A 27,552-nucleotide genomic window follows, 5' to 3' on the forward strand; every position below is an offset into this window, starting at 1 on the left:
CTCCCTTATTGCATGGGATCCCCTCATATCTGGTTGCCAGCAGGTCGGTGTCTTGTCTACCCTGAGATTGCGCTGTCCCTTAGAAGCCCTTTGCTCTGGGCTGTGTCGGGCAGGGTCCCGCGTGTGGCTCAGCCGATGATTGTCACCCCTGTAACTCCAGGGGCCTGGTTCAGTCCCCAGTTTCCTGGGATTCCCCTGGGGGGAGGAAGACCTACCTACAGGCTGCTTTTGCAGCACCTCATGTGGGCTAACAGACTTTGCGGAATGGCTGCCAGCCTGTGCTCAGGGGCTTGGCCGAGGGCAGAGGAGAAATGAAGAGATTAACTCAGCAAATACTGCTGTGCCACACTTAGTGAAGGGCCCAGGAGAGGCCTGGACAGCCTTGTATCTCCTCTGCTGTCTTGGGGACAGTTGAGGCATCAGTTTGCTCAGTGAGCTATTGTGGAGGCTCCCTTGGCGGGGACAGAGCAGTAGCCAGCTGGTGGCACTGGGTTGCCCCACAGTGCAGAGCTGGGGAGCTGGAAACTGCCTGGTGTGTTGGCCTCAAGTGGGCAACTTGAGGGACTCTGGGGCCGCAGGGGGCACAGCCTTCATCCTCAGCACCTGAAACAGGGGATGTAGTCCCCCACAGACACCCCTAATGGGCCACCACAGTTGGGGACCACGGGGCTTCGGCAGTGTGTGGGATCTGTGTTGCCACCTCAGCCGGCAGCAATGACCTGTAGTGCAAAAGGAAAAGCTGTGAGTGGGGGACTGCGCTCCCCTCGCTTGGGCTTTGAGCAGAGGAAGATGCTGAAGACTGCAAAGTGTTTGGTGGGTTTGCTGCTGGGGACAGGCAGGTACTGAGATGACATGAAGAAGGGCTTTGGTTTTGGAGGGGCCCAGAGGGAGGCACAGGGTCGTGGCGAGGGACCCGGGCAGGGAAGCAGCCCAGGAGCTGTGGCTGCACTGGTGCAGGGAAGGCTGCGAGCGGCTGGCGGGGCCTGGGCAGGGCCAGGCAGCCCAGGACCAGAACCGTGTGTAGCTGGAGGGGGTAGGCAGCAGTGCCAGGGTGGGGGCCTGCCCCCCCATCTCCCCCATCCCCCCCCCCACCTTCTTCTAACCTGGTGCTGGTGTTGGAGGGTGGCTCCTCTGTGACCTCACCGTGGAGCTGGTGTCGGGGTGCGCCATGCCGTGCTGGCTCCTGCTGCTTGCCCTGCTGCTGGGGCCTGCCCTCTCACGGCCCTTGCAACAGAGGTAATGGCATTTCCCTCACCCTCCTCCTCCTCCTCCCTGCCTCGGTACCTGCAGAGGTACCCAGGGCTGCTGGCATGGGCTGGCACTCGTGACACCAAGCCGAGAGCTGGCTGGGCTGGGTGGAGACAAGTGGTGCATGGCAGCTCTTGTGCCAGCATGGGTGAGCACCGTAGGGTCTCGGCTCATTCCTGCCCCTGGTTTTCCTCTGCAGGGCCAGCTACTCCATCCCTGAGGACTTCTCTGCTCCCCTCGAGCTTCCGCAGGAACACTTTGGCCTGGTGGATGGTACAGCAGTCTCCTCACCCCTCTGAAACCCCTTTCCATGCACAACCCCTGTGGTTGCCCTCAGCCCTGTGAGCAGCCCCGGGCTGAGCCCCGTCTCTGTGCTCCACCTGCAGATTACGGCATCAAACCCAAGCAGCCTCGCCTCAGGACGCATGTGGCCCAGAAGCAGCCGGCAGGGCTGCGCAGAGCTGGCAAAAGCAAGCGTGACGAGCTTGATCTGCTGGAGTACTACGACGATGCCCACCTGTGAGCCAGCGTGCCCCTGTGCCCACTGCAGCCCAGCGGAGGGGACACCCCTGCCTGCCCTCCGCTGCTGCAGGACAGTGTAGGTGGAGGAATGGCGAGGGGGTGGGGGTGTAAGGGTATGCCCCGGGTTGGGTGGGGACTGGAGCCGAGGACTTCCAGAGGTCCCCTTCCGACCATTGTACGATGATCTCTGGCTTCCAGGGACTGCAGACTGGGGCTCTCAGACCAAACCTGAGAAGCTCCAGTTCCCCTTGGGGGTCCTACGGGGAAAGAACGAGCCAGGGGCCAAACCCACGGCGGTGGGACGCAAACAGCATGGCAGCCCCGCTCCATGAACCATCATATTTAATAGTTGTTGCCATCACAGCAGATCCAGCTGAAGCACAGCGACCGCTGGCTGCAGGGTCGAGACGGGGAGAGCTCTTCTACCTCCCCGGTGCTCTGCACGGCTTCCCCGCAGGCTTTAGCCCTTCCCTGCCCCACCTGTGGCAGGCACCCAGCTCTGCACAGGGGCTGAGCCCCACTGCCAAGGGGTGGCCCAGCCCTGCCTCCACCTCTGCAGCTGGGGAAAGGGGGGAAAAGGGGCAAAGAGGGTGTAGTTACTGCAAGGAGGTACAGGGGGTATTTTTCTCTTTCCACAGAGCACGGATACAAGAGGGACAGGGGGGCAGAGGCAGGGGTGAGCTGTCACAGCTCAGCCTGGCTCTGGCAGAGGAGAATCCTGGGCCTCCCTTTGTCATCTCTGCCCAGCAGCCTTGTCCCCCAGGGCATGGCCTGCCCAGGGCAAGCCCATCTCCCAGGCAGGAGCCAGCGCGTGGTCTTGTTTGCTCTAGCTGCTGTGTCTTCATACTGCGCGAGTCCGACTCTGCCACTGCATTAAAAGTCACCCCAAAGGGATGTGACGGGAAGCTGGGCCATGGTCACAGGGAGGAGATGCTGTCACCCCAGCCTGCAGCAGGAAAGGGCGCGAGCATGCTGCTGCTCCCGCCTCCACCGCTCACAGGCAGGGCACCCAGCGGGTGCTTTTTCAATAGAATAAACTAAGAGTATTTTGTACAATAAACACGATTTGTCCAGCCCTCCCCCCTCCCTTCCCCCCAGCCCCAGCCTGAGGAAGGGGAGTCACGAAAAGAGGTGGCGCTCCGTGCCCCGGGAGCCCTGCCCCGGGCCCACTCCTCCTCCAGGCTCAAAGCAGCTCTTGTCCATGCACGACACGGGGAAGGGGCACGACCGCAGCCCTGACTGTGCAGGAGGTGCCTGTGCCAGCCCCTACTCCAGGTAGATGTCCTCCGTGGGGCACGTGTACTCCACATACTCCTTGTAGAATTGCTGAAAAGCCCTCCTGCAACACAGCACCGGGCAAAGCTCAGCAGCGTCCTCCCCGCGAGGCATTTGCAGAGCCCCGCTTCTATTCTCACCCTCACTCCCTCCTCTGCGGCCAGTGTGACCCCCAGCCCCCGTCCCTCCTGCGTTAGCACCCAGAGCTGCCCCCAGAGCCACAGGGTCTCCATCCTTGCTTGGATCCCCTGCGCAGTGCATGACTTCCAGCCATCTGCCTGCGAAGCGCTGCGCTGGGACGTGTTCCAGCACTGTCAGGAATATGCTGCCCCTAGCCCTGTCAGCCCTGGCTCCCGCCCCAAGCCTCTCACATGAGGGAAGAGGCGCCAGCCTGGGGCCACGGCCAGGCCCCACACGTATGGGGAGATGGCAGGACTCAGCCTGGCTGCCTCGTTCCTCCTGCCTGGCAGGAACGCGTCAGGACTCACCCTACAGACTCCGCCAGTGGCTTTGTGGACTCCTCCGAAACAAAGACGTGGCAGGCAAATCTGTGGTCAGCAGGGTGCTTGGTGATGAATCCAAAATATCTGAGGGCAGAGAGAGGGGAGGTGACTAGACCAGCAGGCACAGGTACTGCAGCATCCCCAAGGTGTACCCCCTCCTTAAGCACAGGGGTTTGGGACCTGCACCCCCCACCAAAACCTCGTGGCCACCAGTTGCCACGACCCATGCCCAGCACTGGGATGCAATTCCCAGCCAAGGCTGCTTTTGCATGAAGCTGCACCGCTGGGCTCACAGGGGAATGGCAGCCTGCAGGACCGGGTCGCTGGGAAGCCTCCCCTTCCCTCCCCAGCCCAGTCGTGCTGCCCCCCAGGAAGGCAGCAACGCCTCTGTGCTGAGCTGCAGCATCGAGAGCCACCCTGCACCTCCTCACTACTCACTTGTTGTTCTTTGGATGGTACCCACAAAAGGAAATGTTCTTCAGCTGGAAAAAATGGCTACACTTGTTTACCTGGTCGGGGGGAGAGAGAGAGAGAGACTGTCAGAACTTTCCTCCCCACCACGCCGGGGGCAGCTGGGCTCTGGCCCCTGGAAATCTGCACTGGGCCTCAGCAGTGGAGCCCGATCCTGGGCTGGACCGGCAGCGGTTTTGGGATGGCCCCAGAGCACCTGCACGGAGGGTGCTCCTCCAGGCAGCCCCGCTGGCTCCCACCCCAGCTGCCCCCACAGGTCTTCCTTGGGTTAGGCTGTGCTCAGGCTACAGGCAGCGCTGCTGCTCGGCCAGCACACGCAGCCCCTCTCCCTCACGAAAAGGCTCTCAGCAATACCAGCAGGTGGAAGGTGAATGGATAACTTAGAACTAAAGCCATTCAAGCCTGGACGTTCAAAGGGTCCCAGCCGAAGACAAGAACTTCTTTATATGACTTTAAAGAGCAACTGAATTGATGGCAACCCCTAGATACAGGCAAGACTTGCAGAAACCCCAGCCCAGCTCTCCGTCACGGCACTCAGAGCCAGGAACTACTCCTATCCCACAGCTGCAGGGCAGATTTCCCTCTGCCCCGCGCCTCGCCGGGCATTGCTAGACCGCTTATGCAGAACGCTAATCAGCAGCCTGCTCTAGCCAGCTAAAGGGATTACAGGGCAGATCTGGAGGACACCACTCAAAATAGCAGCAGAAAGGTTTAGGAGCAGCTGACAGATTACCAGTACGGCTCAGCTAGCAGCATCCCAGCGCAGCGACGTGCTGGGCAGCTGCAAGGGCATCAGCTGGCAGTATGACCCAAAGCTGGGATCCTGTGAGGGGTGGGGGACCAGGATGGTGGGCCCACAGCCCCGCTGATCATGTTCCTCACCCTCAGGTGTGGGGTTGAGACCCTCAGTTTTCATAGGCAAACATGACCTGCAGCAGAGCGGGCAGGAGCCAGCTCACAGCAGCAGCCAGGGAAGGGCCAAGGCGAGCGGGGAGCGGAGCACTACCTTGCTGTGCTCCTTGGAGTCATCGGCTTTCACAGCAATCTTGACCCCACGCACGCTGATCTCCAGGACGCAGCTGGAGGGTGGGTTAAAGTGCACAGTGAGGCGGCGTGTGGTGGCAATCTGGGGGAGAAGACAGAGAGACAAAGCCCTGGAACTCATGAGCAGTGGGGGTGGCTCACCCCTTCCCCACGGAGGCTCTGCCCTGCTGCCAGGAGGAGCAGGCTCTCCTGCTCCCACAAATGGGGTGGGACGCTACCTTCTGCATGGCCGCACACAGCACGTCATTGCCCTTGTGATAGGGAACCTGCACCGAGCCAAGGAACTTCACCCGAAACTGGTCCACCCAGTCGCTGCTCTTGGCCAGAGCTGGAAGACAGAGCACGCAGCGGGGATCACCCCCAATGACCAGGCACGTGGGCTGAGCTCCACCTCCCCTTTCCATATTCCCACCCTGGCACATTTCCCTGCCCAGGGAAAGCTTCCTGCAACACCAGGTACCGGCTCCAGCATCACACTAGAAGCCGCCCATCGCTCCCTGCCAGGTGCCCAGCTTGGTCCTCCCTCCACCCCCAGGCTCAGCACCAGCCTCCACTCGGTGGAGAGGAGATGGGGGGACATCACAGGCTGCATGCAGAGGCTTGGTACCTGTAACATGGTCTGGGTCCTTGGTCACCTCGATAGCGTAGTAGGCAGGAAAAATGCCCCGGTCACCCGTCCGCATGTTGTAGGCTTCATACCAATAATCTTCTGCCTGCACCTCCACCAGCAAAGGATCGTCCACCTCCAGCTCCAGCTCATCCGCGTGGCGAGGCACAAACCTGGGAGGAGAGGCACTAGCACCTGGCCAGCCAGCACCACTGCCCCTCTTGCCAGCACACTGCTGGGGCAGGGGGCATTGCAAACCCCACCACCCGCCCAGGCTGGCAGTGCCCTGGGTTGTGTAATTAGCCACGGTGACCTGAGACGCTTTATCGGGGCAGGTTTAGGCTCAAAAGGTGGCAGCATCCTGGCCCCTAAGGCAAGGGTATCCCCTATCGCCCCACTGTCCTGGTTTTGCCTGGGATAGTTAGTTTTCTTCTCAGCAGCTGCTACTCTGCTGCATTTTGGGTGTCGTGTGGGAAGGATGCTGACAGCACCCTGATGGCTCAGCTGTTGCCAAGTAGCGCTCACCCTAAACCAAGGGCTCTTCCGTGCTCCGTGCACCGCCAGCGCAGGGGCACAAGGAGCTGGGAGGGAGCAGAGCAGCACAGCCGACCCCAGCTGGCCAAAGGGATATTCCACAGCACAGAACGTCACACCCAATATATAAACTGGGGCAGCTGGCCAGGGGCAGCCGATCGCTGCTGGGGGACTGGCTGGGCATCGGTCAGATGGGGGTGAGCAACTGCACTGAGCATCACTTAGGGGTTTTTTTGTCTTTTTTTTTTCCCTTGGATTTTTTTCCTCTCTCCCTCTCCTCTTCATTACAATTATTATTATTGCTGTTATTTTTACTTTATTTCAATTATTAAATATCTCTTATCTCAACCCACGGGTTTTACCTTTTTCCACTTCTCCTCCCCATCCCACCTGGGGTAAAGGAGGGGGAGTGAGCGAGCTGCCACATGATGCTGAGCTGCCAGCAGGGGTTAAACCACAACAGCCACCCACGCTGCTCCCAGAGGTCCCGGCTGCCCTTGGAGGTTTTGCCCTCACAGCAGCCTGAGCAGGGCATGAGCTACGGGCAGTGGTTTGGTCCCCAGGGCTTCCCACGCTGGAGAGGCTGGGCTTTGGGATGGCTCCACCGCGGTGGGAGGGCAGCACCCGCTTTCCAGAGGCTGGGGACACCGCTTGCGCCCGCAAGCTCACCTGAAGACGGCACGGTGGGTCTGCTCCTGCTCCTCCCCGTTGATCACGCAGGAGAACAAGCCAAAGGACTCTGCACCTGGGGACGAGGGCAGAGGGGGACGTGTCAGCCCCGCAGCCCAGGGAAGGACAGGCTGCTGAGGCTCCCGGGGGGCAGCTCGGCCGAGACGAAGCCACACGGTGCCACGGCAGAGGCAGGCACGGCTACAGCTGCCGTGTTGGTGCTCAGCGGTCCCCACTGGGACCACAGCCTCCCTGCGCCAACCCACGCAGCCATGGCAGCTGGTGGCACTGGCACTGTGGGACCAGCCACCCCATGGGAAGCCCTGCCTGCCGGGGCATGCCACCAGCCCTGATGCTCCTGTGGGCTTGGGGAGGACGGTGGCACTCCAGGAGGGATGCTGTCCCCCTGTGAGACCACCCAGCCTCCCCCTCAGCGTGGCCACACCTCGGGTTAGCCAGAAAAGCAGCCTGAAGCACCTCTGGCCACCCCCGCCTGCAGCTCATAAGGCTTTTCCAAGCCCCCCCAGCCACCAGGGACAAAGCCACGGGCCGCAGCAAGCAGAGCTGGGGCCAGTGTCCGCTGGTGGCTTGCCACCCGAGCGTGCCCTCAGCCTAATACCAGGGACGGGCAGGGCTGCCTCGGCAGGTGGCCACCAGCCCACCTTCCCCCGGTGCCCAGCACTCACTGGAGGAGCGCGCCCGGCCGCTCATGAAGACGTTGAGGAACTTCTTGGAGAAGTGGATGTCTGCCTCAGGGGTCGAGTCCTCGGAGAGGCAGACCGAGTCGCGCTTCAGCGCATCCTCCTCATACTCCTCACCAATGGCCGACTCGTAGGGCGAGGAGATGCAGTTGTCGTAGACAGTGGCCGAGTCACTCTCGTCGCTGTAGCCCGAGTAGCACTGCTTGAGGCTGACCAGCTCCAGCTGCACGTTCTCGTCCACCACCAGCGTGTATTTGACCGAGTCGTAGGAGAGGGCACTGGTGTCCGAACTCACCGAGGCTCTCTGAAGGTTGTGCCCTGGCCGGGAGCCACTGCTCCCACCACCGCAGGTGGCCCTGTGCAGGTTTGTCTTGTCAGGAGAGGACATGTAGTCCAGCACCTCATCCTCCTCGCTGATGGAGGGGTTGGTTTTCCCTGCCAGAGCCGAATAGCCAGAGGTGTCGATGTCGGAGCTGATGGACATGCGGTTCTCACTGGACTGAGAGAGGAACGGCTTGTCAGTCTCCAGGGGGTCCGAGTTCTTCTGCACGGGCGTCAGGTAGATCTCCTCCGTGGCCTCCAACCTCACGTCCGTCTGGTAGTGGATGCGGTCCCGGTGGGCCTCGGGGCCCCTTGCTGTCACCACCACCACGCTGGCACCATGCGGTGGGGGCCGGCTAGTGGCCTGGTGCTTCTCAGGTGGCCGGGACGAGGCAACGCAGGCAGGTGCCATCTGGGTGGCTGCTGTGCGCCGGCACGGGCTCTCTGTGGACGTGCCACGGTCTTTGGTGGAGGTTGTGCTGTTTTGGTGATTGACCTCATCACTCAGGCAAACGTGGTCGTGGGGAGGGGTCTGCTCACCTGGTGGGGGAGGAAAGCGGCATTGTCAGCCCCCAGAGGGTGATGGTCCCTGCCAGGGAAGGTGGCCAGGGATGCCACACAGACTCAAGATGGACATGCAAGATGGAAAACATCCTTGTGGGATGTTCCCTGCAACCTTCCTCTCTGGTACCACTTGCCCCAGGCTCTTGAGAGCCACGGAAGGGTGCAGGGAGCTGCCCCTGGCCAACAGCCCAAGGACTCACCCGTTTTCAGAGGGGATGACGACCGGGACACCCGCTCCTGCCAACTGTGCTTTTTCCCCAGAGAGTTGTTATTCAGAGTGTCCTGAGGAGAAGAACAAAGCCGCCTTGTAGCCCGAACAGTAAACAGCGCGTGGCACGGCGGTGGCACCCATCCCTCCCCGAGTCCATAGTGCCCAGCTCAGCTCCCTCACCCCCTGGGCACATGGTGCTGCGGGGGACCCCCCTGCCGGCCCCACATCTCACCACGCCACTGCTGTGAGAGCTGGCGCGGTGGCCCAAGCGGGGCGGGCAAGGGGCCAGCCGGGAGGCAGACAGCTTGGTCTGGATGGTTGCACTCATCCACCCTGGGGAGACTTGGCTGCAGGAGCCCACGGATGGACAGTCCCGAGCCAAAAAAATAAATAAATCAAGACCTGAGCCTGCCCGGAGCCCGCCTGTGCTGGGCGGGCGTGCCCGGGTCCCAGCCCCCTGGCCCTGCCTACCTCCCAGCCGCCCAGTGTTATTAACTGGGGGAAGCCCCACGGGCCAGGGGCTGTGCTGCTGCCCAGCGGGGAGCCCGATACTGGACAGATCAGTGCCTGCTACTGGGGTCACCCCTATTGAGTGTATATGGGGGTATACATATGCACACACGTATATTTGTACGGATACATACCTATACATGCACACAGGCACGTATATGTAGTTCAGCAGCAGACATCAATCCTGATCAGCTGGAGAGAAGAGGCAGGACCAGGCTGCCCACGCTCGGGCGATTGCTGCGGGTGCTGTGCCCTGCCTGCCTGGCCCGGGGCGGCCGGCCATGCACGGGGCGCGTGCACAGGGGAACGTGCACTGCAACACCCGGGACCAAAGGCCACCAGGTCCCCTCTAACAAGGGCTCTCCCGCAGACAGGGGACATGCCCTCCCCGCCTGCCTCAGCGGGGCACAACATCCCGCCTGCTGCAGCCCCAGCCGGGGTCCCCATCCTCTCCTCCACCCCAAAAAGCCCCCCCGGCCGCCTGCCCCCAGCCCCTCCTGCGGGGCACTGACTGGCTCTTCCCTGGCATTCTCCACACCGCTAGTTTTTGCTCAAGAACTAAGCCCCACTGGGACTCCCTGGGTTTTCGCACGGCCTTATCACCAGCCCGCAGCTATCACCAGTGGGGCAGGAGCTGCCTCATCCTTACTCTGCTTCCGCACCTCTGTGTGCTGAGTGCCATGGGGCCAGCACAGGAGCCAGCCAGGCTGCCTGCACCGCAACGCAGCCGGCAGAGCCCACCCATCCCACCCATCCCGCAAGGCTGGGGCTTTGTAATGCCCAGCCGGAGGGCAGCAGCATTCCCAAGGTCTTAGAGGATGAACCTAGCCAGCCACAGCAGCTGCTTCTTCCCCTCTGGAAAGTTGGGGATGCTCCTCTTGCTGTTTCCAGGCCACCTGCCTGGGATGATGGTCACAGAGAGCCCAGTGGCAACCGAGACCTGACCAAGCTCATGAGGAGGGGCTGGAGGGGAGGGTGGGACGGTGCCTGGCAGGAGGAGGCTGGAGGCACGGCAGGGCTGCCCAGGTGGGCCTTCAAGAGGGGATGCACGGCCACAGTCACCTGCGGGAGGATGGAGCTGGGCAGGCCAGGAGGGCACAGGAGGGTCTGGCGCAGGCAGAGGCAGTTCTCAGGCTGATGCCCAAGGGATGCCCTGCACACCCTGTCCTCTCCTCGGGGCACTGCACGTGGGCAGGGAAAAACTGCCTTTGGCTAGAGGTAGCCATCCTGAAGGGGCACCCCAAGCACCTTTGAGCCAGCCTGTCCCTCACTAGATGCCACCGAGAGCATGGCCCTCCCTGGCCAGCTGTGCCCCGGCCCTGCTGGCCCCTGGCTCCTGCTGCCAGCTGTGGCGAAGCCCCCATCTCCCATTCCCTCAGCCTTGCCTGTGGCACCCAGTGCAGCCCCACAGCCCCCACCATGCCCCTGCGAGGGGACCGCCAGCTCCCCCTCCCCAGCCCACCACCTCTGCAACCCCCTCTGCCCCAAATGCCCCTCCAAAGGCCTGCTGCCACCCCTGGACATTGGTTGGGACCGGCAGCCTGGGAGGGGGGCCCTGCTGTCCCCCACCTCCCCAGCTGGATGTGGCTGCCACGTGCCACTTGCTTCTCGGGGTCCCTGCACAGGGTGGGACGAGGCTGTCACCGTCCCCTTGTCCATTATGCTCGGTGGGGCTCCCCCCGCCTCCCCAGCCCTGCTGTCTTTGTCCCCAGTGCCAGCTGCCCCCAGGCGCCCATCCTGGCTCCGTGCCGCCTTCTTCTTCCTCCTCCTCCTCCTCCTGCCTGTGGCCTCAGGCAGAGAGCTGGCATCAGCTGCCAGTAGCTGGGTTGCTGACACCCAGCTCTGACTACTCCCCATCTGTCACCCACAGGGACACCTGCCCCGCGCTTCATGCTCCTCAGCTCAACGTCACTGCACTGAAAATCCTCCTACTTGGCAGAAGGCACAGCTGAATGCAGGAGGGTGGCAAAAATAGCCCTGCGCATCGCGCACCTCGTGTGGCTCCGCGAAGTTTGCAGAGGAGATGGGGCAAAGGGACCCCAGCCCTGCTCGGAGGGTGCGGGGCACCCAGACACGCCTGCCCCGTGGATGGCAGCAGCCCCATGGCTGTGTGGGCAGGCAGTTTTGGGGAAAACCATCCAAAATCTCGTACAAATCTGAGCGTGAGTGAGACAACAGACCCCCCTCGCCCTCCCAGCCACCATTTTGGGTGTTGCCGATCTGTCTTTCAAATTTTGCACGGGGCACTGACATTAATACCGCTTTTGCCTGCTGCTCGGGAGGGGAGGCCACTGTGTCCCCAGCGCCGGGCATGGGGTACCCGGTGTCACCATCCTGCCCGGGGCTGGCACTGTCCCACCCTGGGACAGCTGGAGCCCAGCCGGCTGTGGCCAGCGGTGCCAGCCCCGTGGTGCGGTGCCCCGTCCCATCGCTCACTCTCCATCCCCACAGGGTCCCTGCCCCGCTCCCCCCTGCCCCACGGCTCTGCCGGGGCACAGCTCGGTCCTGGCCCCTTCCCTCTCACCTCGACAGTGGCGATGGAAGGTCCCACCAGACCCCTAAGCCCCCCTATCCGCCCGTCAAGCGCAGTGCCCAGGCAGGGGGGCCGGCCCGGCAGCGAGCGAGCACATCCCCGTGTGCCCCCGGTGCCCCCCCCGGCCCGCTGACCGCTCCCCCGGCTCCGCAGCAGGGACCGGGCTGCGCCCGGTGGGGGGCAGGGACGGCGGGGACGGCGGGGGGGGGGGCCGGGACACTGCTGGGCATCGCGGGGAGGGGCAGCGGAGCCTCTTCCCTCCGTCCCTCCAAGACAAAAGCTCCCGGCGCAGGGAGCATCCTCCCTCCCCCTCCCCCTCCCCTGCACGCACTCCCCCACCCCCCCGGCCCAAGCTCACCTGGCTGCGAGGCACCTGCGGGAAGAGGTTCAGAGTTGTGGGTCGCTTCGGCCTGTAGACCTCGGTGGTCCCGGCCGGGGGCGGGGGCTCCTTCTGCAGCGGCTCGGGGGCCGTCTGCTCCTCGGCCGCCGCATCCCCCGCCGCGTCGATGAGATCGAGCTGGAGCATCTCGGCCTGCAGGCGGCTGGGCTCCCCGCGGGCCGCGCCCGGCCGGCTCACAGCGCCCTGCCGGGTCAGCGCTGCCGTCAGCCGCGGGGCGGGGGCCGGGGCCGGGGAGCGGGGGCGGCGCGGCCATCGCCCCCGGCGGCCTCTGCCCTTTAAAGGGGCAGGGATGCTATTCCCGCCGAAGGACGCCCCTCTGCCCCGGCAGCACCGGGCCGCCCCCCGGCGCGGGGGACACCCCCATCGCTCACCCGGCGGTGCCCGTGGGTCCCGGCGCGCAGCCGCGCACGCCCGGGCTGGCTCTGAGCCGCCGAACGGCCGCCGCGGCAGGACGAACCCCCGGCCGGGCAGAGGCCCCCGCCGCCGGAGGCTCTCCGGGGGCCAGCGGGCTAGGCAAGACCCCCGGCTGCCCCCCCGCCGAACGCTGGGCCGGGGGAACGGCTGAGGGCCCTTCCAACCCGGGCTGCCCTAGACACGGTGCTTGGGGGCACGGGTTAGGGGCGGGCTGGGCAGTGCTGGGGTAACTGGTCGGGCTCGATGGTCTTAAAGCTCTTTTCCAACCTCAACGATTCCATGGTTCTATAATTCGATAATCCTTCCTCACACGGCAGACCGTGTCCTCGCCCTGCTCCTGCCCTGGCACCAGGGGCCCATACAAGCACACACCATCCTGCTGGGGTCTGGCCAAGCGCTGCCTGGGTGGGGTTGCTCAGACCCTGGCCCATCACACCCAAATACCCTCATGGACAGAGAACCCACCACCGAGCCGGATACCAGCACCCGCGCTGCACTACTACTACTTTTTCTCTCTCTGGGGTTGAAATTGTCGCTGCACACCAGGGAGAGGAGGCAGGCTCCTCTTCCCTGCAGCCGTCAGGCAGCCAGGGACAGGCGTTACGTCCCCTCAGCCTCCCCATGCTGAACAGACGTTTTCTCACACACCCAGCATTTGCACTTCTCGGACCTGAAGCCATGCTGAAGGGATGCCCAATGAGCCGGCATCCCAGGGCTGGCTCTCCAGTCACCCCGTCGTGGCGGCTGTGCTCTGGCCAGGGGCAGCCCCATGCTCCCCTTGCGCCCTTCACTCCTGAAGCAGGGTGGCCACCGTGGCCCTCGTGGCTGGTGAAGAGGCACTGATGTCCCTGTGTGGCTGCAGGTGTTTAAAGGTCAACAGTTTCCTTCCCAAGCCATCTTCCTTGCAGTAACGGGAGCTTGCACATGCACAAGGTGCTGCAGCCAGCAATAACAGCTGTGGCTTGGCGTTAGCGAGTCGAATCCCATGGTTAGCAGCTGTTTGTGGGGACTGGAAAACTCCCATCAGTGGGCAGAGGTGGAGAATGGTGTTTTTTTGCAGCCGGCGCTATCCATGTCTCTGGCTGCACGGAGGATGCCCCTTGAGCCGTAGGAGAAGCCCCTCCAAGAGCTCTCACTGCCACCAGCTCCTGACCTGCCGGACTGAAGGCAGCACAGGCATGGCTCTGACAGGCACAGCACGAACTTTCTCACGGGGGCTGTTTCACCCCAGTGTCCCTGCTGCAGTCCTGGCAGGTGCTGAGTGAGCCCCGGGAGGAGCGCTGCCATCAACACCCGTCCTCTTGAGGCTTTAAACATTTAACTCCCTTGGTTTTAACACTGGCCTTCCCACAATAAGTTCAGTGTTTCCGTGGCACCAGTTATCAGTGGCAAATCACACGGATTTTAACAAGGAAACCAAGGCACAGGAAAAGAACTGGGGGGAGATGCCAGTAAAGTGGTTTATATCTAGCCTGGGTAGGTGTATTTGAGTCAGCTGGTGACGTTCAACCTAGACTGCCAATGACACTGCCTCAGTGACCCTGTAGCTGTAGCCAGCACAAGGAAAACTCTCAGAGGAAGGTAAGTCCCAGAAGGATGCAGAAAAGCAAAACAGTACTTGTCTTGAAGACAAGCGCACCCTAGGAGGGATGTGCCATCCCAGGTTCAATAGCTAGGAGGGAACTACAGCCACTGCAGGTACTTGTTAGTGGCTGGTAGCAGGACAAAATGATTTTGAAACCACAGAGCAATAGCTGACCTTACCATCTGAGTGGGACCTGTGGTGACTTGCAAAGCGAGAGCAGGGACTCAGCCTTGGGAAGCTTTTCTGACTGGAAGGATGCTGCCTTGGGAGCTCTCTAGGGACAAGTTAATGTCACCTAAGGCCAGCTTGAGAACACTCATGCCTCAGCACAGACACAATGTTGAGGTGACTTCCCAACGTCCTTTCAGCCTGTCGGAGAGACTAGGGCGTGTGGGAGAGCAGTACCAGTGCCCGAATCTTGCAGCAGGATGTGCACAAGATGCACACCCGGACCCTGATGCAGTCACAGGGAGGCTCACACCTCCATTACAGAGCCAGCCCTGGGATGGCCGTGACACTGGCTTGCTCCTGCTGATGCTACCTCCAACCTGCACAGCACCATCCCAATGGCAAAGAATCCCAGTATCCAATGACTGGCCTCTGATGGTCCTGATGCTGTGGTCTGTGGGCCCTGGGGGGACCGGAGCAGCGCGAGCCTTGCTGCAATTGCAAGGTGCCGGGAGCAACCCTGGGAGCACCAGTCTAGTCGGGGGAACCGCCTGCATGGGGGCTGCCGCCGAGCCCAGCAAGGGACGGGTGCTGCTTGCTTCCCTAGGAACCAAAGGCTCTTGCAAGAGGAGCGGGTGATGTGCAAGGCGTTGCTTGAGTGACCCTGGTCCATACCCCATATGGTTGAGCAGGCAAAAGGCCTGCTCCCCAGCCCCTGCAGCCTTCCCTGCCAGAGGAGCGGCAAAACCTTCAGCTGGGAAAAGCATTTTATGAGCATGGGCAAGCGAGGGGGACCTGCTGAGCAGGTGTCCCTGTTCCCTACCCCCCGGCCGTGACTGCTTTGCTCCCTACCCCCCAGCCGTGACTGCTTTGCTCCCGGCTTCAAAGCTCCAGGAGCAGCCTCTCTGCCCCCATCCTGGCACAGCCACAGCCGGCGATGGATCAGAGGCGGCTTCACAGAGCAGCCTTTGAAAAGTCAGCAGCCGCCTCGCTGCGGCACCCTGTGCTCCCAGCCCCCGGGGGGGCTCCCCCCCACTCCCCACAGCAGCAGGTTGGCCGGCTCCTGGCAGCTGCTCCCCCCTTTGCAGCGGGTCCCGCCGACCTGCCCAGGGCAGCTGCTGCCAGCGGTCAGCGATGGTGAACGGCAAGAGGGAGCAGTCCTCTCATGCTGGAAAAACAAAGTAGGCTTTTTTTCTCCCCTCATGGTTGGTTCAGGCCTTTTCATGCAGGCTGTGAAGGCTCAGCACAGCCCTAAACCAGCTCCTTTCCTTCGGGCACTCATTTTTATGCTCTCAAGTATTTCCAAGAAGGGTATTTCTTACGTTTTGGGGTTTTTTTGTTTTGTTTTTTTTTTCTTCATTCCTGCATTAACCATTTTCTGGAGCTCCTAGAAAACAGATGAGGCACCGAGCCTATAATAACTGCAGCCTGGCTGTTTGCTGGGATCCATCTTGCTGAAAACAAGATTCATCACACCGGGTTTCCAAGCCACCAAACCGAGGTCAAGTCCAAAGCAAAGGCCTCGTGCTTCTGTCACAACTGTTCCTCTCAGTGCGCTGAAGTGGAGCACTTGCCCCCGCTCCCCCCAGCCAACCCCCTGCCCTGCTCTTCAAGAGCCCTGAGGGCAGCTCTGCCTCTCCGCTGAGCCCTCCTCTCAGCCCACCCCTTGCTTCACTCCCGGTTTTCATTCACCTGCAACTTCTTGTTGAAATTACAGATTTTTTCAGCCACGCTTGGAGTTATTCCTCATTCTGGGTACATGCTCTTCCTTCCCTGAGGTGCCTGGTCTGTGCACGGTTCCCTCCTGCACAAACATCAGCCTACACGTCCTCGCAGTTTCTCTGTGGCTTAGCCACTATTTTGGGAAAGCTGCTAAAATAGCCCACGATGAAATCATCTTTGTTTTTCCAAGACCAGAAAAAAGCCTCAACCCCCACCTCTGGGTGCTGACCTCTGCACCGGCCACCCGTTCCTGCCACGGGGTTTTGCCACCCAGCATCTCTGCCAGACCCCCTGCAGCGCCAAGGTCATCGGCTGTCCCCGTGCAGCAGCCACCTGCCCAGCCCTCTGGCAGGGTCTGTCCCCTCACTCCCTCCTGGTGCTTTCCTGCTCACCGCAGGGTTGCTGTGCCTGCCCACCTCTCCGGAGACCTGCCACCGAGTCGGGAAGCTTGGATGCCCCCAGCCCCGCGGGTCACCACGCTCCCCAGAGCCTGCGTTCCCCCTTCCCCGGCGCTCTTCCCCCCGATGTGATCTGGCAAGCCTGCAGCTCTCTCTCACCCCGCATCCCTCACTCCATCGCCGGGCTTTTGCCAGGCGCCTGGCACTGCAGGGGCAACCGGGGCCAACCTTCCATCCTACGTACCATGGGTGCTCTGCGGCACCGGGAGCTCACCATGGGCAGGGCACAGCGCGGGGCCGGCGTCGGGCTGCCTTGCCAAGCCAGCCATCCCCACGTGATGCAATTAGCTGGCTGATGCCGGCTGCGGGTCATTACTGATTTGCTGGCCCCCGCACTGTGCAGACCCGGCCAAGCTGCTCCCTCTGGGCCTGGCTGCTTCCATCAGGCAGATCCCACAAGCCCATCGCTCCGAGCTCGCTCCAGACGGCAGTTGGGTTGGAAAGCTCCCCAGGTCGCGCCTTCGATGCTTGGGATTGAAAGCCCCTCATCACCATTGCTGTCATCACTTTCGGTTCTGCTCCTCAGGCAATCCTCTGTGCCCCATATAAACCATTCAAACGTATTTTTAGTAGGCATTTAGTAGCCATCTGAGCGTGGCAAGCTTCTTCCTTTGCTGTGTTTATGAATAGCTCCTTGCTTCCCCGGGGGCAGTTTTGTACCCCCCTTCAGCCCCGGTGGACCCTCTGTGCACTCAGCCGTCTGTGCAAGGCAGTCCTGAGCCCCAGGGACTGCGTGGGGCTCGCTGCTGGAGCCCGAGAAAATCCTCTGCCATGGGTCAGGTCTGCATCGCAGTTCAGGGATGCAGAAACCCTCCGGTACACTGTTTTCAGTGGGTGAAGCAGTCTGTTTTCCCTCGACCTCAAGGAAGGGCCGCAGCAGCTGAGCTGCAAGTCCCCCCCTCCACCCTTACCCTCCCTGCCAAACCTCAGCCAAGGGCTGGCAGTCCGTAAAATAAAAACAAATCCTGTCCTAAGAGCCCGGGAGAACTGGGACAGCTGATGGGAAGCACCAGCAGCACACCCAAAGCCCCTGCCGGCCTCACCTACTGCAGGCAGGAGGATCTTCCCAATGCCCTGCCCTGGCTGCGGCTGTGCCCTCGTGGACCCCCAGCACTGGGTTTGCTTTTGGGTTTGCAAAGATCAGTGTTATCTCTCCTCCAGTGTCATCCCCCCTTCCTTCGGCGTACGCAGCCCATGAGCCCAGGCTCTTCCCGTCCTAAGGTCCTGGCGCAGGAGGCGGCGGTGGCCGGAGCAGAGATGTGGAGCAGTAGCCTCATCTCCAGGAGCAGCTGAATTTCTGCTGGGAAGGTCCCGAATTAGACCAGGAGCACAGCAGGACGCACTCACCTCCCAGGGATGAGGTCTGCCTGTACCCTCCTGCCTGCAACGAGGGATTCCCAACATCACAAATTCACTTTCTAATTTTAAATCTGCGACAAATTCCTCTGCTTTTCCCCTCCTTGCTGGGTCGTTAGCAGTTTTGCAAAGGAAGTATTTCTCCTGAGGGATGAAAGGATTCTCAAACCGTCTGGTTGCTCCTCCAGCAATTTGCATCCTTTTAGCATGAAACACACTGGCAAAATGCAGAATCCCTCATATTTCCAAATCCAGTGTAATTCTCAGTTTACCTCCACGTTTCTGTCCCCACGGCCTTCTTGGGCAGTTTGAATACTGGCGTGAACCCTGTTGGGGTCTCCACAACATGCCCTGAGGTACTTAAGGTGGATGGGAGACCCGCCTGCAGCATCTGCACAGGCTTCACAGCTCCTGGTTTTATTTCATCTGCTGCCTGCTGGGTTCAAAGCCACCTCCTCCAGCCCTGTTTCACCAGCCTTCAGGTCTCCTGCCTCGTAAAAGCCTGAGGACAGCTCTTGCTAAAGACAGCTAGCAAGTCAGAAGGAACACCGAGTGAGCAGAGGAGAGCTGCCAGCCCAGACACACCTCCAGACCCAGGGATGCACATCTTACTCAGGACCTTTGGTGCCACCTCACACACATCCTTGCTTCCCAAGGATGCTCATCGGGTGCCAGAGGCTCACTGGCCATCCCTCTCAAATGGGAGATGTGCCCCTGCTTGCGCTCAAAACCCTAGGCTCATCCCTGAGGAACAAACTCAAATCCCTCCAGCACAGTGGGAACCAAACAGCACCGGCTTTGAGGTGCTCTTCTGTCCCTTGGGTCTGGCTGGCTCAGAAAGGGTCTGTGCTGTGCGGTGGTGAGGCAAGGGCACTGCCGAGCAGAGGGGATTAGGGTCGTGGCAAAGGGCACCTTGAGGAAGCATCACTGGCCTGGGGACCTGGTGGTCCTACATGGGAGCTGATGGTCCTGCCAGCCCCACCAGCACTCTCTGCCCATCCCCATCCCTGTCCCCATCCCGCTTACCCGGGTGGCCAGGCTCTCCTTGCAGTGCAGGCTGATTCCACACTCATCAGTGATCTCAGAGAGGTCTTCATCCTCAAATTCCTCGAGGCTGATGTCGTGGGTGAGCCTGGAGGGAGCGGAGATGCTGTGATCACCCACTGCACAGGCAGGGAGCAGCACTGCCCACCCCAGGAGAGGCTCTCCCAGTCTTTACTGGGAAGAAAGACTGGGAAGGGGGCTCCTTCCAGAAGGCATGGGTCTGTGCCCACCAAATGGCTGGGCTTGGCATGGTCTGTGGCGAGGCAGGAGGAGTGTGCCCCACACCAGCCTCTGCCTGACCAAAGACAGTAGGGATGTGCAGGTGGGAGAGCATGGGACAGCCAGCCCTGCCAAGGAGGTTCAGCTCCCACCATCCAAGGGAGGCTCCCGGGCTGTCCCAGCTGGGCACAGACACCCAGCGGGGTGAAGTCTGGGGTTACAGCGAGGGGACAGCTGGGGGTCCTGGCAGGGCACAGCGGGAGGATGGACCTGCCGGGACAGGTGACCACACCAAGACCCACAGACCTCGCCAGCACTGCAGACCTGCTGGCCATGGCACCGCCAGACCCCGAGTCACGGCTGGGAGGGATGTCCCAGCCAGGTGCCTGCAGTAAGAGAGAGCAGTGAGTCCCTCCACCAAAAATCATGCCCTGGGATGACCACGGGCATTCCTGTGGCCATCTATCGGTGCTGCCTGCATGGCCTCAGGGGTCCCTCAGGGCTGGCACCCCACAGGCTTGTTACACCCCTTCAGAAAGTTTACAGAGATATCCTTCTAGTGGCTGGAAACGTGCTGATGAGCAGGCTCCTCGAGTGCTTGCTTGTGTCCCCGGGGGGGATGGCAAGGTGCTCCTGGCTCTAAACATTTCTCTGTGGTGGTACCGCAGTGCTCTTCACACTTATTCATTACCACAGGGGTAAGTAAAAGAGCCCAGCTCAACAGCCCTCTGCCAACCGATACAACCCCACCACGTCCAGTCTGGGGCAACCACGGGCACAGCTCTCCATGCTGCCATTCCTGTTTGCTCCCAGCTCCTTGGGTTGGGAGATGCTTGGGGGAAAAGCGCCGCACTGAGCCCATCACCCTTCTCTGACTTGGTCTGCACCGCGGGGAAGGAAGGAAAAGGGGATTTTGCGGCCTGCAAAGCTCCCACCCTCGCTTTAAGCATTGCTCACACACCCTGGGGCTCCATCCCAGCAGCGGCACCAAGCTGGTGCCACCGAGTGGTAACACCTCCTTTGTCCCAGCTCCCAGAGCCGGGAAGGAGCAGGAGAAGCCCACGGGGGAAGCAGCACCTCCCCTCCATGTTTCTGAGGACCCCCCCAGCGGTGGGCTCCCACGGTGAAGGTGGCCGGGAACGATCACGCCCATGGGGGCAGCACCCACAAGACACATGGGGAGGCAGGGACACAGCCTTCAGCACAAGGTGGGGTGTCCAGACCCCCCTTGCCCATCTGCTGCTGCCTGTGGGAGGGAGGGAATGCAGAGCAGGAGGCTCATGACGAGCCTTCAAAGCACAAATTGATTTCTTCTCTGGTTACGTGGGTCGCCAGGGTGGGACATCATCAGCCGCTAATGCTGGGGGCCTCGGCACGCCAGGGCCGCCGCGGGGTCCCAGCCGGAGGCACAGCCTTGCCGAGGGGCTGGCAGGGGCTCCCCGGCTCTGCAGGGGCAGCTGGGAGGGGTGGCAGTGCCCCCTGCTTCGGGGAGGGGACAGGCAGCCCTGCCCGCGTTCTCGGGGATGGGGAGATGCTGTGTGGGTGCCCAGCACCAGCCCTGCCTGCAGATGCTGGTGCGCGACAGAATGCGGCCGGCCGCCTCTGCCGCTCCAGCGCCCGGCTGCCACGCAGCTCCCTGCGCAAGCCGGGAGAACTTCGGGCTCGACTGGGTGCCAAGTTTGCTCCTGTCCTGCAACCATCGCTTGCAGAGAAGGGTGACATGCCCAGGGGCGAGGGGCTGCCCCTTGTCCCCCTGCACGCCCCTGGGACAGCCCCCCCTTCCCGAAGCCCAGCCGGTCCCCTACCATTTCTCCCACTGATCTTCCAGCCAGCTCTCCTCCTCGGTGCTCGACTCCATTTTCAAGGGCAGCTGCATTGAGGAGGACCCCCCTTCCCTGGGGTACACGCTCCCACCCCAAAAAAGACCCCCCAGGCCCAGGGCGAGGAGGAGGGAGGGAGATGACGACTGAGCCCCGGGTGCCCGCTGCCTCTCCGCCTGCCCCGTCGCAGTCTGTGGCTGCCGGCACTGCTCTGTCTCCTCACTGCGCAACCTGGGGAAGCTCATTAAAAATAGATGGAATCAGCTGTCCTGGAGGGGAAAAAAAAAAAATAACCTCCCCAGCTGAGCCAGTGCCAAGTCCCTGCACTCTGCCGGGGATGCTGACTGCCTCTGCCTGCCAGCCAGCCCGGCTCCTGGTCCTGCTCCAGCACCCACGCCCCAGCACCCGCAGCGGGCACCCCGGCACGGACACCCGCACCACCCAGCCTCTGGTTCCACCTGCCCTTGCGGCACTGCTGGCCACGCTGGGGCTGGGGGCTCTGCCCCGCTGGCAGGTGCATCCATCCAGCTCCTGGCTGGGCAGAGCGGGGCTGCGCGACGATGCCAGGGCCAGAGCGTTTCCAGCACGGCAGGACTGCTGCTCTCCCGGCTGCGCTCCTCGAGCCGAGGGCAGTGAGGGCAGCTCCTGCGCCCAGGGAAGCCCAGGCCCAGCTGGCACAAAGCAGTGCCAGGAGCGATGCCCCTTCCCCACCTGGCCCCCAGCCCCGCTCCCGCCTCAAGCAGGGCTGCCTGAGAGCTTCTGCAACCCCCAGCCCCCGTTAGGGCCAGATAAATACCAGGTGAGCTGCTCTGCCAGCTCCCACCCCTCTTCTGCAGCTGAAGATCGGGATCTTTCCCAGGAGGGGTACTGGGTGTGGCACGGTGCCTCAGGTAATCCCCCACGACACGTGGAGCCACAGTTGCCAACTCACCGTGACCCTCCGTGGATCGTTGTTTCACCCTACACCCACTGGGATGGAGCCAAAAGCAGCTCTGGGACAGAGGTGCCGTGGCCATTTACGGACAGGGGACAGGGCCTCCCCAACCCAATCCAGCCTGCATACACTGCTCCAGAACCCAGTGGGGTTGCACCCCGCTCCCCCCTACTGCAGGTTTGTCCCCCTGCCCCTCGCTGGCACCCACCCCAGCAGCTCTCCCTGGCCCCCCAGCCCAGGGGCTATGAGCGAGGGGTGCATCTCCCATCGGCTGGCAGCCAGCACTGCCGCTGCCTGGGACGCAGCTTGGCCCCTGTCCGGGCTAAGAGCCTTCCTTGTGTCTCCTAGGAAGCCCTGGAGCACCAGCTGAGCTAACCTGTTGCTGGCTCTCCCTGTCAGTGCCTTGCCACCAGCCAATGTCACTCATGATACTGTGTTCGTTGTCTCTCAGCTCCTCGATAACTGTATCTGGGGCTCCATCTTCCCTATCAGCTCTGCCCTGAGGCACCTCATCTGCTGGAAACCTCTTTGCTTAATGTGATGAATAAAGAAATCTCTATTGCTGTGTTACTCCTGCCTTTTTCTCACTCACATGGATGCTCCAGGACTTCCTAGGAGATACAAGGAAGGCTCTCTGCCACCTGCCCCACCCCCCACCAGCTCCCTGTGATGGAAACACCCCTGCCTTTCTCTCTTGCTTCTCAAAGAGGATAAAAATACCAACAAAATGAAACAGAGAGCTCAGCTCAGCTCCACCATCAGCAGTAAAAGTCTGAGCAGGACCTACACGGGTATTGTAGCCAACCTCCCTCTCCAGCGGCAGCAGCCGAGGCCTGGCTGTGTGATGCTGCAGGTGGGCACCGTGGCACCGCAGGTAGGTGGGAGGTTGCCCCCGGCTGAGGGGGGTGAGCCCTGCCTCCGCGGAGGTTACAGGTGTGTGCTGAGCGGCACCTGAGGCTGGCAGCCCTGCCGAATGCATGAGAACTGATAAACTCATGACACCCTGGAACAAGGAGCAAGGGAGCACACGTGGGCGCATGAGGGGGGGCAGCTGTTACCTGTCCGCAGCAGGAGCAGCCCGATCGCAGCCCCAGTAACAGCCTTGTAACCAAGCCTGGCTGCTCTGCCTCCCTCGGCTCCATCCTGCCAGGAAAATGGGGACTTACGGCATCTCCTCCCCAGCCCGCTGCCACTGTGCGGGACTCCCCATGCGGGGACCTGGCCAAGGCAACACGGCATGATGGAGCTGGGGGCTCCAAGGAGCCCGGCTGCCCGGGTCCTGCCCCGACACCGCTCCCAGGCAGTGCTGTGTGCGAGTCCTGCAACAAGCGGCAGCAGGAAAAACAGTGCTACCCTACACTTGGCTGGCCCTGGGTTTTGTCTTCCATCGCGAGAGCCACAGAGACTCTTTTATTTGACCCCTGGAGAAGGCACCTCTCTCTTTCCAGCAGAAGACATCCCTTTCATCTCCCCCCCCCCAAGAAAGCAGGAAGCCCCGCTCTGACACCCAGCTCATCGCCTCCAAACAGGCTCTTCTGGCAGCTCCAGGTGAGCATGGCAGGCACACAAAGCAGCCCATAGTGCCAGGATTGATTTTTTGCCTCAGCCTGAAGACCCTCCTTGGAACTTCCCAGGGAGATGGAGGGGGCTTCTCCCCCCATAGACCTCCTCCCCTCCCGAGCCCCCCCCAGTGGGACAGGAAAGGGCTGTGATTTCCCACAGGGCTCCCCAGGGAGTGGGGTAGCCCCCTATCTCTCCTGACCCACACCAACAACTCCCTAAGGATTTCCATCCCTAGGAGCCTGCCTGCCCCAGCAGCTAGGTGGATGCTCTCTGCCTTTATGAGGGAAACAGAAGGCAACAGAGATCGGTTGCTGGACCCCCACCTAGGTCCCAGCTACCTCAGAGCTGTGCACCGGGGGGCAGCGGGGCAGGCAATATGGCGAGTGCTGCAGGGCCCTGCACCCCAGTTGTGCCAGTCCTCCCTGCCCCTCTTATACTGGCCAGAGGGACCCCAGCCCCAGAGAGCCCCTCACAGGAAAGCATGGCCTGAAGCACCAGCAGAGCTGCTTGGCAGGGCAAGGAGCTGCAGCACGGTGTCCCAGAGGGACGCCAAGCAGACCCACGCAGCCCCGGTCACAAGGCTTTGGGAGGCTGAAGGACAGCAGAGAGGCTGGATGAGAACAACTTTTTTATTGCTGTCTCCTAAAATGCTGCTGTTCTTGTCATGGTGAGCAGCCATCTCTGGAGGTCCTCCTGGCTAAAGGAGGGCTCACCTCACCATGCTTCTCCTCCCACCTCTTCTCAGACAAAACCAAGCCATCACCAGCAATGAGGACACGCCAGCCCACCAGCCCTAGCCTCTTCAAAGCTTCAGACCCCTGCCCATCAGGCTTGCTGGCCAGGACCAAGTCCTCTCTTGACTCAAGCCAACCGATCACCCAACGTGTTGTGTGGTTTGTGCCGGCGTGTTGCCTCTTTGGGAGCTGGAAGAACAGGTGAATGTACCAGAGGGCAAAAAGCTGCAAGACCTCATCGTGCAGGCAGCAGGCTGGGGCAGCGCTCACGCAGGACCTCACCACCAGCCGCACACTAAGCCTTCACCCCAAGCCATGCTCATCACTGCTGGCTCCAGCTCGGCCACGGGGGATGCCCCCCCACTGAGCCCCCATGGCAGGGACGCAGGACCAGCACCCGAGATGTGCCATGTAACCCAGCCTGCAAATATTTCACAAGCAGGGCTCCCTCCTCACACGATGCTCCCCACACAACACCACCTCTGGGTTGCCAGACCGTGCCCCACACTCGGGAGCATCACCGGCATCTCCTTCCGCTCCAAGGCTCACACCATGAGCTCGGCACGCAGGGAAGATCTTGCACCCGCCGCCTGGACTCGCCAGCTTTCCGCATGGCCTCCCCTGCCAAGGTGTGTTCTTCCCTGGGGCACAGGCTCCTTTTCCAAAGGTCTGAGGCACGGCAAGAAGCAGCACCTTGTTCGCTGCCCTCCTGGGACATCACTGTTTGCTGGGGAGCAGGAGGGTGCCCAGGGGACAGCCACTGCATCCAGGACGGCAGTGAGCCTGGCCCTTCCACGGGGCTGGAGCCGCTTGGCAGCTCAGCCTCTGGCTCCTGGTTCAGTGGCCAAGCTCCTTCTCCATGGTGGACATTTCCAGAGGCAGCATTTCATGGCTTGATTTGCAGGGTTTACCCAGCCATGTTGCAACAGCTCCTAGCAGCTCTCGCAGGCAGCGCTGCAATAGGAGGCAGCTGCCGAAGCCCTGGACCACCCGGTTAAAGGGGCTGATGGAGTGAAGCCCCTCAGGGGTAGATGGCCTGAACACCACATGGCTCGGCTGCACCTGCCGGCGGCCTAGCAGGGACCACTGGTCCCAAGCCCCTGGTGGTCCCCAAGCCCCCTGGCTGGTCCCCAAGCCCCAGGGGCCAGGGCCTGCCGGCAGGCAGCCGTGAGCTTGGCTGCGGGCCCCAGGAGCAGACCAGTTCCTCCTTTCCCTCCCCAAAAAATCTCACCGCCCAAAGCAGCCCGGCAACGGCCCCCCCTTGCCAGGCAGCTGGCCCGCCAGCACCCCTGGTGCTAGTGGCAAGCAGAGAGCAATGGTGATGCTGGGCACAGCCGCCAGAAGCAGCGAGCGAACACCACCGGGCACCGCACCCGTGGGCAGCGGAAGAGCTCCCTTACCCAGCGCATCCCTGTCCTGGAGCCACTGTCAGTCAGGGGGCTCTGGAGGGTCCAAAGCCCCCGGCCATCCCTGGCCTGGCCCAGGCCGTCGGACGGCCCCATGACCAGCCTCGCTGGGTTTCGGGGGAGACACAGCCCCCTGCATCCCAAATCGATGGGAGCGCTTGGTATTGCTGGGTTGCTGGGAATATCAATTCTGGCACTCTCCCACTGCCTCCCTCGGGGTTCCTGGTTCGCGGGGGGGGGGGGGGGGGGGAAGCGGAAGCGGGAACGCCTGGGATTTCTAGGAAAGGGCTAGAAAAAGGCTTTCCTGGGGGTGGGGAAGGAGATTAAGCTTTTTTTTTTTTTTTTTTTTTTTTTGTGATGATAAGGTGGTTGAAGAGGAGATAAGACAGGTAAGGGTGTGGGGGAGGGGGACATAGGGCCAAGCAGGGGGCTGGTGGGAGCTGCTGTGTTATATGGGGTGAGGGTCTCATGGCGGGGTGGGGGCTGGCTGAAGCAAAATATGGGGTGGGCGGGCTGGGCAGCGATGGGGGGGGCTGGAGTGATGGATGCGGTGGGGGCTCAGCGGTGCCGGGGTGGGGGCAGCAGGGATGGCGGGGGGCAGCATGGAGCGCAGGGAGAGGCAGAAGCGCTGGAGGCGGCGGGGGCCCGGCCGTGCGATGCGGGGGCTGCAGGGATGGGGAGCGCTGCCTGGGGCGGGGGGCAGGGGCAGCCCCGCGGGGGTCCCGGGGGTCGGAGGGCGGCCGGTACCTGAAATTGGGGGGTGAGGCGAGGTGCAGCCCCAGGAAGGGGGAGGAGGCGGGCGGGGATGCAGCTCCTTTCTCTCGCTCCGCCATTCCGTGGCTCTCTCCATGCAGGCGGAGGGCGGGCGGGAGGAGGGAGGCAGGGAAGGAGGGATGGAGGGAGGGGATGCTGCGGGGAGGGACATACCTGCACCGGGGCGGGGGTGGGGGGTGGGGGGGTGAGCAGGGGACGCGGCCCGGGGTCTCCTTGACGTGGACCCCGGCGGCAGCTGCAGGACAGATGTGGCCGCAGCTGGAAACGACACCCCGCACCCTTGTCTCCTGGGAAACGTCGGTCCCGGCGGGGCAGATGTGCCCACAGCTGGAGGCAGAGCCCCCCTCTCGCCGGACAGATGTGGGGGGGGCTGGCCACACAGGGCCACTTGCGGGGGTCCCCTCCGGGGACGTGCCTGGAGGCAGCAGGAGCAGCAGCTACAACGGGGCTGTGTGTCCCCCCCCCGCAGGTTTGCAGCCCCAGGCTGGCAACAGGTCTGGCAGCCCCAGCACAAACCCTCTCCCCACTGAAGAATTGAAGCAGCAGCTTATACGTGCGTTCCACAGGCACAACGTGGGGGAAAAAACCTGCATCTGGAGGCTGCAGGTCTCTCCCCGTGACAGGCAGCCCCGCTCCTGCACCCAGCTGTGTCCCAGGGAGCATCGCACCTTTGATGACCGCTCTCACTGCCACCCTCTGCAACCAGAGCTGCAGGTTTCTCTCCTCACCTCTCCTCGCCCCACTTTGCAAGCTCTGAAAACTGTGCAGGTTGTGCTGTGTGCAGAAGCCGACACCATCACTATTTTTAGGTCCCAAGGCCACCCCTGTACCTGAAGGTACCTTTTTATACCCCCTGCATACTCACGGTGCTCCGCGTTACCGCCTTTGGGAGCCCTGGATGGGGGGGGGGGGGGGGGGCGCGGCTTGCTTTAGCAGTTCAAACTTCAAAAATACAGCAGGTGCCATCAGTATTTCCCAAACCATGGAGCTGACTGTCATTGAGGCAGTGGTATTGGTTCTTGGCCAAGACCCAGGACGTCAGCTGCTCCTCCAGAGAAGAGCAAGCAGAGCCCTCCGAGGCACACAGCCCTGCTCACTCTCGGGAGCCTTGGTCTCCTGCCAGACAAACTCAAAAAAGATGTTACTCCTGGGCCAGCGTGGAAACAAGCGCACACCCACAGCGTCACCATGTGCAGGTACCCTGGGCCAGCCTCCTGAGGCGGGCACAGGTCCCCTCCGCGG

General features: G+C 62.1%; 2 protein-coding genes across 3 annotated transcripts; one reads left to right on the forward strand and one right to left on the reverse strand.

Annotated features, from left to right (window-relative positions):
* Window positions 1-84: 84 nt before the first annotated feature.
* C7H11orf94 (chromosome 7 C11orf94 homolog) lies at window positions 85-2,518 on the forward strand. The gene is made up of 4 exons (XM_037395403.1): window positions 85-1,236; window positions 1,448-1,521; window positions 1,635-1,846; window positions 2,409-2,518. The coding sequence occupies exons 1-3, from the start codon at window positions 1,169-1,171 to the stop codon at window positions 1,769-1,771; spliced, it is 279 nt and encodes a 92-aa protein (XP_037251300.1). The 5' UTR covers window positions 85-1,168; the 3' UTR covers window positions 1,772-1,846; window positions 2,409-2,518.
* MAPK8IP1 (mitogen-activated protein kinase 8 interacting protein 1) lies at window positions 2,096-26,396 on the reverse strand. Of its 2 annotated transcripts, none has more exons than XM_037395396.1 (12): window positions 26,284-26,396; window positions 18,843-18,948; window positions 12,072-12,296; window positions 8,660-8,741; window positions 7,560-8,435; window positions 6,874-6,949; window positions 5,671-5,843; window positions 5,282-5,391; window positions 5,026-5,145; window positions 3,987-4,057; window positions 3,534-3,632; window positions 2,096-3,109 (listed from the first exon to the last, which is right to left on the reverse strand). In XM_037395396.1, exons 1-12 carry the CDS (start codon window positions 26,367-26,369, stop codon window positions 3,037-3,039), a joined length of 2,097 nt encoding a protein of 698 aa, XP_037251293.1. In that variant the 5' UTR covers window positions 26,370-26,396; the 3' UTR covers window positions 2,096-3,036. The 2 variants fall into 2 exon arrangements, with proteins under 2 accessions (XP_037251293.1, XP_037251294.1); XM_037395397.1 differs by lacking the exon at window positions 26,284-26,396 and adding an exon at window positions 20,885-21,037.
* Between the last annotated feature and the right edge of the window lie 1,156 nt (window positions 26,397-27,552).

The sequence above is a fragment of the Falco rusticolus genome, chromosome 7 (genome assembly GCF_015220075.1).
Source record: "Falco rusticolus isolate bFalRus1 chromosome 7, bFalRus1.pri, whole genome shotgun sequence".
Taxonomy (NCBI): Eukaryota; Metazoa; Chordata; class Aves; order Falconiformes; family Falconidae; genus Falco; species Falco rusticolus.

Excerpts from the sequence above, each read along its gene's own strand:
- C7H11orf94 (XM_037395403.1), top strand. The coding sequence starts at position 1,169 with ATGCCGTGCTGGCTCCTGCTGCTTGCCCTGCTGCTGGGGCCTGCCCTC. Across the intron at positions 1,237-1,447 it reads TCACGGCCCTTGCAACAGAG|GGCCAGCTACTCCATCCCTG; the intron begins GTAATGGCATTT and ends TTTCCTCTGCAG. Across the intron at positions 1,522-1,634 it reads ACACTTTGGCCTGGTGGATG|ATTACGGCATCAAACCCAAG; the intron begins GTACAGCAGTCT and ends CTCCACCTGCAG.
- MAPK8IP1 (XM_037395396.1), bottom strand. The coding sequence starts at position 26,369 with ATGGCGGAGCGAGAGAAAGGAGCTGCATCCCCGCCCGCCTCCTCCCCC. Across the intron at positions 18,949-26,283 it reads GCCTCACCCCCCAATTTCAG|GCTCACCCACGACATCAGCC; the intron begins GTACCGGCCGCC and ends CGCTCCCTCCAG. Across the intron at positions 12,297-18,842 it reads AGGAGAGCCTGGCCACCCGG|GGCGCTGTGAGCCGGCCGGG; the intron begins GTAAGCGGGATG and ends CTGACCCGGCAG.